Below are 12,413 nucleotides of genomic sequence, written 5' to 3' on the forward strand. Positions count from 1 at the left end.
AGGCTGTGGGCGATAGGGCATGGGCACCCACACCTCAAGCCTCCAGGGGACATGGAGGCCGGGCCAGCACTGGAGATGAAGCCACACTTGGAGAAGCCAGAGGGAGATGGAAGCCAGAGCCTCAGGTCTGCAAAGGCCATAACCAAGCACACGGCCACCAGAAACGCCACGAGGGTTCTGCCCCTCCACTGACCCTCGTAGGAGCAGCACAGACCTCAGGTGTGCCTGGGCCGCAGTGGCACACACAGGCCCCAGGCCGCCCGGACAGAGGCTGGCCCCGGCGTCCTCTGCACTTCCACCGGCCCTGGAGGTCTAGAAGGTTGTTTGCCCCACGTGTGCGTCCCACAATCTGACCTCACTTGGGCGCCCCTCCTCCTGGGGCCCTTCGCCGACATGCTGCACCCAGCCTGCTGGCCCTCCCGGCGCCTGCTTTCACAGGCTGGCCTCACTGGCATGACTCAAGGCCCATCACTGCTCTAAGGAGGCCTGAGAACGGGCACTTTCTCCTCTGATGAAATTCAGGCCCCGTGGAAACGCCCGTCAGACACAGAAACAGCAGCCCTCACCTGGCTACCACGCTTAGCTTCAACAGCCCTTGAGGGCTCCTAGCCTTGTGAAGGCAGGAACTTGCTTTCTGGGCAGTGGGGATGGTCTCCCCCAGGCTACAACAGACGCCGCCCACACCAAACACTGCCAGGGAGCGGCAGCCCTCGGTGGGCAAGCCTGAGGGGTTTGACTCTGAAGGGAAGACTGAAAAAAAGTAGGAACTTCACCTGCATATGCAGCCCCTGTCCTCACAAGACACCTCCTCCAGGAAGCCTGCCCTGATGCCCCGAGACGGGTGTCCCCAGCCCCTGCACCTCTTGCTTCTATAGGAACCGCCCCACTGTGAGACACCAGTTTACACAGCTGTGTCCCTGACAGCAGGGGCCCTGGGGGCAGATGCTCACAGAGGATGCTCAGAACACGCAACAGTGAGGATGAGTAAGAGTAGGCTCCGCACCCCCAGAGCCACTGGGTGTCCCACTGGGTGTCCCACTGGGTGTCTTGCCGCAATCCACAGCCTCGCCTGGCTCATGGGTCCTGGCCATCCATTCATGTAAACAGAAAGGGAAATATTTTCCTTTTTACAGAGAAAAATCACCTCTTCCAAACAAGAGGGTAATTTCACAGGCAGTTGGCCTTGATGGCAAGGCCCTTAATTACCCCAAAGAGACACGAAAGCCTGAGTGGTGGCAGGCAGGAATCAGTTACAGGCAACCCAGAGCTTCCACACTGGCCGGGTGAGGCTGGTGGACAGAACCCACCCTCCCTACCCACCTCACCCCAGGGGCACCTGCCACGGGCTGGACCTGCCCCACCAAGGAGCCAGAGCAGGCATCAGGGGACCCCAGCAGGGTCCTCCACACCTGCAAAGAGGACCCTGGGCCCCAGCTGGAGGCAGCTGGGGACAGAGGCATCAGCAGCTGCGACTCCCAGCCGGGCTGTGGCCAGCCCTTCCCGTGTCCTGGATGTTCACCCACAGGCCAGAAGATGGGTGGGGACCCCTCTCCAGACAGTGCCTTCCATGTGGGTCCCTGGCTAAGCCTCTGGGCAGTGCCCCCCCTCCACCAGCGTGGCCCTGCCTCTGGGTGTCAGCCTGACCATCCATGGGCCTGGCCATCCAGGCAGACATGGGGGTCTCTGCTGAGGCCACAGTGGGGTGGAGAGTGGAGGCCTTGGGTACCTGTGAGCACCATGAGGTGCCCCCCACCTAAGAGAAGCAACCTCCCTTGGCAGTTCTTCCAGAAACATTTGATTTGGGGTCTGGGAAGGGACCCCGACACCAGCACAGCAGCAGACAGGCGAGACTGTGATGGTGGAAGCATCTCAGAGGTCCACTGCAGAGGCTCCCAGCACCGGCACGAAGGATCGGGGCCTCAGACAGTCGTCAGAGTCACCAGAGCCTTCAGAGAACTCCTCACCCTGGGGGCCACCGCCCGCACGCCCCACCTTTGCGAACACTCGCTAGGCCAACCCACTGAGCTCTGTCACAGCTATGTGGCCTCAGTCCCTGCACCCCCAGCCACCCCCAGGGGGTGATGGCTCAGCCGCTGCTCTATCTATGCTCCTGTTAGCATTAACAAACCCCAGGCACCCGGGCACCCACAGGGATCACTCCACACCCCAGCTTCCCCGTGTGGAGATGAGGAGCCCAGAGACCACTGGAAGAGTCAGGGGCAGCCTGAGGCTGGTGCTCTAGCCGGGGTGGGGGGTACTTGTGGGCAGCAGCAGAGCCAAGACTCACCCCAGGCCCACAGGATTCAAAAACCCAAACTCCTGATCTCTGCCCCATACTGTCTCCACTTGGCAATGCTGCCTGCCAGACTCCTACTCAAGCCTCAAAGCCCACTCCCTTAGAGGCCACTCTGCCCTGGCTGCTGCATGGGTCCTGTGCTGCCATCTAAGGCTGCCTCCACAGAGGTGCCCCTCCGTCCCTCCAGACTGGAAACTTCCCAAGGTCAGGGCAGGGGCTGGGGTCAGCACCGCCCCTCCCGGGTCCTCTGCAAGGGTGGAGGCAGGAGCACGGAAGCTACCCTTAGCACATGCCCGAGACCCTGGGGCAGGGGCTGAAGCTCCACTGTCTCCTGGTGGGCTCGCCCCCTACTCTGAGCCACAGCCCCACACCCATAAAAGCCAGGAGTGGACAGCCCCTCTGATCTCACCCCTGAGGGTTCAGGGTGCCGCTGTCCCACAGAGGAGGTCTCCCACCACCGACCCCAGCCCATGTCAGCACGTCAGGCACCCATTGACTGAGCCCACCTACCAGGACGTCCCCCACCACAACCTGACCCATGACCTGTCACCCGCAGTGGCCTTGCAGAAGCCGCTGAGACCCAGGGTGCCTAACAGGCTGGAAGTAATGGCAGCCAGCAGCGCCCCCACCTCGGGAGACCTGCCTCGGGTCCCAGCCTACGCACGGGTTTCTATGGTAACTTCCCAAGGTCAGAGGCAGCACCGCTGGGGAGCAGCACCAGCCTCGGCTCCCAGACAAAAGGCAGCAGGGCCACTCTGGGGGCTCCAGGTCACCCACCAGGCAGCCCGGGGGCCGACACCCCACCCTTGCTTCCCAATGTCAGGACCCTCCTCGGGCACCAGGGCCCTTAGCATCAGGGACGGGGGCAGCTCTGAGCACTAGAGCTATTCTTTCTTTTCTGGCAGTCACCACATTTCAAATCCTCGTGCCACAAAGGATCAGGAGCATGGCCACAGGGCCGTGCCCAGTCCAGCCGCCCAGCCCTTTGATTCAGGACGAGGCAGGGTGGGACGGGGTGGGCTGGCACACACACGGGGTACCCCAAGCAGCCTGGGCAGGACCCCCACCCACTCCCAGCAGGGTCCCAGCCAGCCGAGTTCTCAGCACCTAACTGGGGTGGCACTGAGGCCACACCGGTCACGGGCGCGGCCTGGCTGAGCTCCCATGCAGCGGTGTGCTCATCAGCCCTCGGCCCCGCACACAGCAGCGACAATGCCCTAATCACATGCCCTGTCACTCCGCAGTCAGACCGCACAGTCCCCAGGGCCAGCGCTGATAAGACTCCCTCCTCGCCAGCCGCCGGGCGTGAAGCATGTTCAAGCTTATCAGTACCTCACGGGGCTGCTAATGGGACAGCGGCCCGCGGCTGGGCTTGCCATTACCAGGCATTATGGCAATTACATTCTGTAATCCGTGTCCTTACACCACCGGGATGAGAGGAGGCCCTGCCACAGGTGCGCAGGACCGAGGGCCCCGCTGGGAGGGCCCAGAGGAGGCTCCCACGCCACGCTCCTCCACGCCAACTTCCCTCCCACCCCTGCTCTGCTGTTCCCTCTGCCTGGCCCACCACATCCACACCAGCAGTTGGTCCATGACTGGTGCCTGCAGGGCCTCGGGCTTGGCACTAAGGCAGTGGTGGGGGAGGGGGCATAGAGAAACCAAACACCCCGAGCTCAGGGCTTAGGAAGGGACCAAGCGACGTCAGACATGGTCACCCGATGTGGGCCGCTGCTGGTGGAGCTGGCCCTGCTGACCACAAGCCCGGCTGGTACTGTGGGCACCATGGGCACCTGCCCAGGCCCCTGCTGCCCCTCCCCTTGTGCTGCTTCGAAGGCCAGCCGGTCATCTCCGTGGCCCCAGCCCGCACCCGCCCCAGCAGCCCCTGATGTGCACGGCTGATCTGCCTCCCTCCCGGCCAGCTGCATTCTCCAAGCTTCACAGACATTTTCTTGCTGCATTCACAACGATTCTATGAGGAGGAGCCCAGCTGACGAGAGGAAACAGGCACAGAGAGGTTAGGTGATTTACCCAAGATTGCACAGCTCAGAAGGAGCAGGGACTGGGCTCCAACCCAGGCAAGGTCCTGGCACAGAGCCCTTCCTTGGCACTGCTCCCCTGAGGGTGACATGCCCCCGACATTCCTCTTGACACCGACAGACAAGCACTGCCCTGGCATGGGCTCCAAGAGGCTGGCAGGTGGCGAGCTGCTCAGCAGCTGTGACCGACTGGTCTTGGCAGCAAGCGTGGCCGAGGTCCCCCAGGAAGGGCCCGCAGGTCCCCAGGGACCCAGAGCCAGGACCATGCCCTCCCGCACACTGCCCTGCCCACGAGGCTGCCCAGGACGTACCTTATGAAGAAGGAGGCTGCAGTGGAGGGGCCTGTGGAGCCCCCCACCGAGCCCGGGGTCGGGGTGACCAGGGCCGATGTGCAGGCCCCACCACGGCCCCAGGCCTTCGACAAGCCATCAGGGCCTGCCATGGGGGCGCCTTCTCGGACGGAGTCTGCCACTGCCACAGCAGCCACCGCTGCCTCAGCCTGGAGGGAAGGAGAGAGCGCGTATGAGGAACCCACGGGCAGAGATACCACCGCCCCCAGGCCCCAGGAGTGGGAGAGACAGGCCTGGGCACCCCGGAGTCCAGAACACTCCTGGGGGTGCTGCACCCTCAGGACCCAGCCCATGAAGCCGGGAAGGCCCCAGAAATCAGGGCTGGGAGAGAGGGCCAGTGGGGAAGGCCTGCCCGGGCCCTGAAGTCGCATCCCCAGCTCCAGGGTGCCGGTGGTCGGCCCCAGCAGGCCTCCTTGGAGGCAGAGGGGGAGGCAGCTGGCCGCCCAGGAGCCGGGCTTTCCGCCTCTCCCCCATCAAGCTCCAGAATCCCAGTGACCACAATGGTCAAGACCGATGAACACAGGACCCCCACCCTCTCACCCCTGTGCCGCCTGGGAGCACCCAGCGGCATTAATTGGAGAAGAAACCACAATAAATATTTGGCAGGAGCGCTAATTGCGCACGCATGGTGATGTATGACGCTCCCTAGGCTGAAATACTACCCTGGCATTTCCAACTCATTAGCTCAGATAAATCCCAGAAAGGGAGGCCGCCTCATAACGAAGCACAAACGTAATTAAACGCCCGGGACGGCCCGGCCAGCGTGAGCTCCACCTCCACACGCTCTGTTCCCACACACGCCTGGCCCCGAACCCCAAGCCAGACCTGGGTGGCATAGGGGCATGCGACCCCTGGCTGGGCAGGGAAGGCTTCAGCCCGCCACCCATAACCGCTGCCCCTTCCCCAAGCCCTCCAAGGACCCCCTTGGGCACCATGGCCTGGTCACGGTTTCCCGGCTGCCAAGTGTCATTCGGCCCCAAGTGTCCAATCTACAACCACGGCCCATGGTGTGCTTTGTGCCCAGGGTAGCAGAGGACTGGGTCCCCATGCTGAGAGGACGTGGGCTGGTCTGGAGGACTCAGCTTCCTCAGGGTGTCTCACGTGGCACGGGCCAGAGGCCAAGCATGGCACATCAAGAGAACAAGCCGCTGCGGGGCCCCAGAGGGATGCTCCAGACGGAGGCCCTGCCGTCGAGGCAGTCTCCCTCCTCACCCCGTGGAGGGCTCACCCCGCCCAACCCCTGTCCGGCACAAGCTTCCAGGCCCCACAGGTGCTAGGACAGAACCAGGTCTGGGGCAGGAAGTTCCGTTCACAGACAGCCCCAAGACCTTTAGGCTGGACAACACTGGGCACCCTCCCAGACCCTAGGCACCAGCCACTCCGGGGCTTCCATGAAGGACTGGCCAGTAACGGAAAAGGGTGAACCTGGGACCTGGAACAGCTCACCGGACACTGTGCCATCACACCACACCCACCACCAGCCTGCAGGGCAGGAACTCCTGCACATCCCTCTGCACCCAGCCTGGCCAGCCCTCTCCTCCAAGCAGCCCCCTTGCCTCAAATGTGGATTCTATTTTATCACTTAATATACGTGTGCTCCCTATCAAAGGCCTAAACTCCTTAGCTGAGCAGACAGGCGCAGGAATGAGTTATCTTTAAAGTTGCAACGTCAGCAGCAGGTCCTCAGCCCCTCAAGTAGAGCCACATCTGGCTGAGCAACCCCAGGCATGGCACTAGCACCCAGGGCCCGTGCTCCAGGGGGCCAGGGCCAGGGGCGTACCACCCACAGCCAGCACGGCACCCACAGGCAGCTGGTCAACATGGCACCACCCTGGGGCCACATTTGGCATCCGGGCCCAGGCCCTATCAATCTCCAGGAGGCACCAGGATACCCTGCCTCCCCCGCTGGTCAGGGGCACCGAGGCTGGAGGGGCCACAGCAGGGACAGAGCCGCAGTGCGGAGCCCACCCGGCCCCTCCAGCCCCTCCCACAGGGCCCGAGCCCTCCCCCGTCTCAGGCCAGCCTCCGGCCAGAGGTTCCGGCCCCGCCCAGCAACGGTGCAGGCCTGCGGCCAGCTGCGCCTCCCCGCACTGACCTGTCTCAGGAGTCCGGCACGCGCCTCGGCTCCACCATCCCACGCGCTGCCGGGACACCGCCCCATCCGCCGGGACGGCCACTGCCAATTCCTGCCGGAAGCAGAGCCCAGGCATGCCAAAAGAAGCCGTCTGGCAAAGCGAGAGCCGGGGGCAGGGGAGGACGGCGAGAGGGAAGACCACAACACAGGGGCAGAAGAGAGCGGGGCGGGCGGCCAAACAGAACACGTGACGGAGGTGCCACGGCAGCCACGGGAGGAAACGCGGCGGGGGACAGCGTGAGGCCGGAGGGCACACAGCCGAGGGCCCTGCCCCAGCAGGAGCTTCTGAACCACAGCAGGCACCAGGCACCCGGCAGAGAGCACCTGCCACCTCGGGGGGCACAATTAGGAAACGCCAAGCTAACCCTTTCCTCAGGAGCCCTCTAGGCCTGCACAGGTCTGTAAGGTCTGGCCCCCGAAAGACACCAGCCCCCAAGAGAAACGCTTCCCTGGGTGCTGTTTTGTGCTGAAAAGTGGGGGAGACAGGGAAGAGGGGGGCTGAGGAGCAGCCCGGAGGCTCACAGCAAACTCCCAGTTGCCACCGTCACCCCTGCATGCATGTGGATGTGCCCACCATGCAGAGCCTCGTGAGGGGGACTCACCCGCTCACAAGCTCTGGCCTCATCACCGAAGGGCCCTGGGGCCTGGACAGCCCTGAGTTGCAAGATCCGCCCCTGCCCGGTCCGTCTCAGCCCTGAGGACCACGGGACCCCCTCTGGAGCCAGGCCTGGCAGGAGCCTCCAAGCTGGTGACACCCAACTTCTACGCACAGAGGCACCCTAGCTCCTCAGGGCCACCACCAATACCTCCAGCACCCCACCTCGACCACCGGGCCGCCCTCTGTGGGGGCTCCACTGTGCCACTTCCAACCCACTGTGGCTCTCAAGTCCAGAGCCTGGGTGTCGCAGCTCCGTTTACAGCGTGTCCCAGGCCCTGGCAGCCTCTGGTGGCGTGGGCAGGGCACTGGGGTGGCCCCCACAACCACTGTCCAGAGTTCTCAGGGCAGGTGGGATGGGGGACAGACACAGGGCCAGGCTCCATGGGCAGCTTCTGTCCTCTGCAATGGCAGCACTGCCCTGGCCCGACAGCCCGGAAAGAACCACTGGAGAGCCAGGCCAGGCGGCTCCACAGCCCAGGAGTCTCTGGACAGTCAAGACGTGGGATGTTCCAGACCCTCCTGTGGCTGCAGGGGCCCTGGGAGCCCCGGGCCACCCACCGCCCTCCAAGGACCAGCCTCTGGCCAGACCCAGCCACACTCAGCATCCCCTGCCAAGCCCAGGCTGAGGCCAAAGTGCCCCATGATCTCCACATCATGTAACACGGGGGCTGCAGCACCCCATCCCACCCACTGGCCCCCGGTCAGTGTTTGCTTGGAACAACCTCGCTCGGCCCAGGGGTAGCGGATGGTCTGCGCTGGAGATTTGCAGCGCGTCTCTTCACAAGTACTTAATTCTAGAGTCTACCAGGCGCCATTAGCATTCCAGCCACGCTAATGATCAATGCCCTGGTTCAGGGGAAATGACCTCATCTGAATCCTAAAGTTCTATTTATGGTTCTAATAATCTCCCTATTGATTGCCAGGACCGTTGTCTAATTTTAAATCCATCCCGCCTACTCTGGATGCAGTCGATGTGCACCAAACACCGGGCAGCTCACGGTGCGCCGTCCACCAGCAGGGCTGCCCAGCGAGGACCCTGCGATGTTCTCCAACCTCCCTGGTCGGGCCCTCAGCCACCAGCAGGGTGCAGTGAGACCGAGTGAGCCAGGGAGACAGGAGCAGGAGACAGGGGCGCCTGTGCCCACCATCCTGGGTCTCAGGCCCAGCCCCTGAGGCTTCCACACAGGCCCAGCTCAGTGGCACCTCCTCCAGGATGCTGCCTGGCTCACCTGCTGCAACCTAGCACCAACCCCACCTGCCCCTCCCGGGATGCCCAGCTCTAGTGCCAGCAGGCACCTCATGGCAAGGGTGGGCCTCCCTGTTGTTAGCCTTACCAGGGAGGCCACAGGGGGATCATCACACCAGCCGGGGCCCCGGGGGTGTCCAGAAGGTCCTCCCGGGAGCCTCTACTCACCTCGACCCCTAGGGCAGCCCGGCAGCCTCGGAAGGACTGGCCCAGCAGACAGTGCCAGGGCAGTGCCAAGGCCAGCCCCTAGCTGGGGCAGGATCCTGATGTCCAGACAGGCCACCTCACCTGTCACAGAGGCCAAAAGCCCGGAAGGCAAGGGCAGGGCCTGCCTGGCCTCAGGATCAGTGGCCAACGTTTCCCTAGAGACTACAGGGTCCTCCCTGCACCTGTGTCTGCCCCTGGGAACGCCGCCAGGCCTGGAGACCGAGGGAGAAGCGACAGCTTGTGCTGGCCGCTCTGTGGTGACCGGACAGTGTACCAGGCAGACACAGCGTTCTTCACAGCCACCCACACCTCTCTGCCCCCAGGGTTCCACAGGGGTGGGCGATGCCAAGGGCCTCTCCCTGCAGCCACACGCATCTGTGTGGACGTCAACTGCAATTGCCGGTTCCTAACCACGTCCACGGATGCCTCACACCCGAGGCCTCCACACAGCCCCTGCTCTGCCGCAAGGGTCCTCCTGCTCCATCGGCCTGCTGAGCCCTGACCTACGTACAGTGCACTGTGTGTCGCCAAGCCCTGCGCTGAGCACCCGTGGGCCCTCAGCCCCAGCCCTCAAACGGCAGACAGGGAGGGGCCCGTGCCCCAGAGAAGGTGTTCCCAGAGTGGGGCCGGGCCTGAGAGCAGCGGCTATGCCCTTCCGGGAAAGGCCCCCACCAAGCCCCATCACAGCGGGCCCATGCACCCCAAAGCCAAACCAACTCCTCCAGCGCAGACCCTGTAGCCCACCCTCTCAGGACCCCCCATTCTGGGATCCCTTCTCCCAAACAGACAACGACCATGGAGGCACTTGGAAGAAAAACCCCACCCACCAGCAAAGCTCATAGCCAAGGGAAGGCAGCCTCAGAGCTGACTCATCTCAGGCTGGGAGCCCACACATGGGTCGGTGGGCCCAGAGCTGGCTCCAGGGAAGCCACGCCCACTGTGGGGGGCGACTGCAGACACATGGCAGAATGTGGAGGACCCCGTGGGACAGCCAGGCCTAGGGGCATTCTTCAGTCAGTCAACTAAACAGGCGGCTCCTCAGGGAGGCCAGGCCTGGCTGGGGGTGGGCCGGGACCCCTGCTGCCAACTGCAGGCAGGCTGGGTCACCTGTGCATTTGGCAGGTCCGTGTCACCAGGGCCATGCTCCTGGGGCAGCCTGGCAGGGTGGGCCCCCACAAGGAGACGCTCCCTCCACCCCAACCCCGGGGCTGGCTCTGCTGTCCTCCCAGAGGTCCTGGGGGCCTCTCCATTGGCTCACAGTTTCATGAGGGCTCTTGGAGCAAAGCTGACCCAATTGGCCCCAACAGCTGCTCCCGGGGAGCTCTGACACCCAGTGCCATTGAGGGTGCATCTGATGTGAGGCCCCAGGAGTGTCCAGGGAACCCCCAGCCCGCAGGCCCCTCCTTTCAGGGCAGCCCTGTGGACAGAGACCCCGGAAGGAAGCCCAGGTCTGACCAAGGAGCCTGGTAGCCCCCAACCACTGAGCAAGACACTCACCAGGCATGCCGGCGGGAGGAAGCTGTTGACCCTCGAGACGCTCCACATGCCCTCCAGGCACTGCTGGGCCTGGATGGTGACTGTGCTCAGCGCCCCTCCAAGGCCCGCAGGTGCCACGGACACCTGGACACTGGGCCCAGGGGGCCAGGCCAGCCCCTTGGTCCTGTCTGGCGCAGCTTGGCCCGGCTGCTTCCCTGCAGGGCCTGCTTGTCCTGGAGTGTCCCTCGAGCTGGTCATGGCACTGGGGGCTGAGAGGCCGGGGCCTCCATGGGGGACGTCGAGGTCCTCGTGGCTGCCAGGGGCCTGCAGTAGGTGCACGGCCTCCCGTGTGAGCTGCTGCAGGTGTGTGGCGCAGACATCACAGCGGGGCTCGGCCTCTGGGCGGCAGGCTGGCAGGGCCCCGGGTGCTGGGAGCTTGTCAAGAAGCAGCGCAGAGAGACAAGGATCCTGAGGACAGCAAGCGACAAAGGCAGAGTCAGTGCGGGGGAGGGAGGGCCAGCACCCAGAGCCCGCCAACACTCACCCCCCGTGATCCGCAAGGTCCCGCCTGGCCACCGCACCATCCGTAATGGGTTAATAAGCCCAAACAGTTGCATCCACACGAGCCCAGCAGGAAAATAATTATCGGGCTTCATCTCGAGCTCACAGGGTGCTTATGAACCGTCCACCTTCCCCGCCGTCATTAACCGCCCCGGCCTGAGGCTAACAAGGCGACAACTGTCAGCTAAAGCCATCTGGCCAGGGGCAGACAAGAGGCTGGTAGGAAACAGGGACCCTTAAAATAAGCAGCGCCAGCCGGGCAAGGTGGCTCCCGCCTATAATCCCACTACTTTGGGAGGCCGAGGTGAGTGGATCACGGGGTCAGGAGTTTTTTTGTATTTTTAGTAAAGACGGGGTTTCACCTGGCCAACACGGTAAAACCCCATCTCTACCAAAAATACAAAAAAATTAGCTGGGCTGGTGGCACACGCCTGTAGCACCAGCTACTCGGGAGGCTGAGTCAGGAGAATTGCTTGAACCCGGGAGGCAGAGACAGCAGCGAGCCAAGATCGCGGCACTGCACTACGGCGTGGGCCACAGCGCGAGACTCCATCTCAAAAAAATTAAACAAATAAATAAAAGCAACCTCTTGGGCCAGCCGCAGTGGCTCACGCCTGTCATCCCAGCACTTTGGGAGGCCAAGGTGGGTGGATCACAAGATCAAGATCAGGATCATCCTGACCCGCATGGTGAAACCCATCTCTACTAAAAATACAAAAATTAGCTCCCAACTTCCCACCACCCACAGCCTGGGCCTCCCCACCCCGCCTGGCCCCCGGCGGTCCCCGGCTCCCGGCCTGGCCACACTGCCCCCAAGGGGTCCCAGGCAAGACCCATCTCCAATGCAGCCACGCTGTTGGCCCCAAAAGGCACCACAGCCTTCTCAAACATGCCCAGTTCTCAGATGAGGAAGCTGAAGCCCGTCATCCCAGGGGGTGTCTCATTCGCCCACCCACATTCCTTGAGCCAGCCCTTGGCTGGCCGGGCTGCCCTGGAGGCTCACAGTGGTGCCAGCCCAGCTTTCAAAGCAATCATGCTTCCCGGGGACCACTCCACACTGCCCACAGTGCCAGGCAGACCAGGTCGCATGGAACGGCGACCCCCACCAGGCCCAGCTGCCTGATTTATGGGCCACTCCAGAGTCCTGGATTTCCTCCAGCCCAGGGCCTGCAGAGCCTGTGAAGAGCCTGGTGCGTCTGGTCCCGATTAGCCGAGGCCCCTCCCTCCTACTGCTGCTGGGATTCGCTGAGGTCAGCCACAAGGAGCACTGAAGAGGAGGAGGGGAATAGCGGGGAGGAGGGGGAAGGGGGTGGAGGGGGAGGAGGGGAAGAGGGTGGAGGGGGAGGAGGGGAAGGGGGAGGGGGAGGAAGGGAAGGAGAGGGGGAGGGGAGGGGGAAGGAGAGGCAGGAGGGGAAGGGGGAGGAGGGGAAGGAGAGGCAGGAGGGGAAG

The 12,413-nt window shown here is 63.6% G+C and overlaps 1 protein-coding gene across 4 annotated transcripts in view; it reads right to left on the minus strand.

The window, feature by feature from the left end:
* KIF26A (kinesin family member 26A) overlaps nt 1-12,413 on the minus strand; it is a 40,361-nt gene that overhangs the window by 17,765 nt on the left and 10,183 nt on the right. For all 4 annotated transcript variants that reach the window (XM_032267664.1, XM_032267663.1, XM_032267662.1 and 1 more), the window contains 2 exons: nt 10,425-10,871; nt 4,644-4,831 (listed from right to left, as the gene is read on the minus strand). In XM_032267664.1, coding sequence (XP_032123555.1) covers nt 4,644-4,831; nt 10,425-10,871 — 635 coding nt within the window. The remainder of the gene's footprint in view (nt 1-4,643; nt 4,832-10,424; nt 10,872-12,413) is intronic.

The sequence above is a fragment of the Sapajus apella genome, unplaced genomic scaffold (assembly GCF_009761245.1).
Source record: "Sapajus apella isolate SASKATOON/1434 unplaced genomic scaffold, GSC_monkey_1.0 scaffold170, whole genome shotgun sequence".
In the NCBI taxonomy this organism is placed as follows: domain Eukaryota; kingdom Metazoa; phylum Chordata; class Mammalia; order Primates; family Cebidae; genus Sapajus; species Sapajus apella.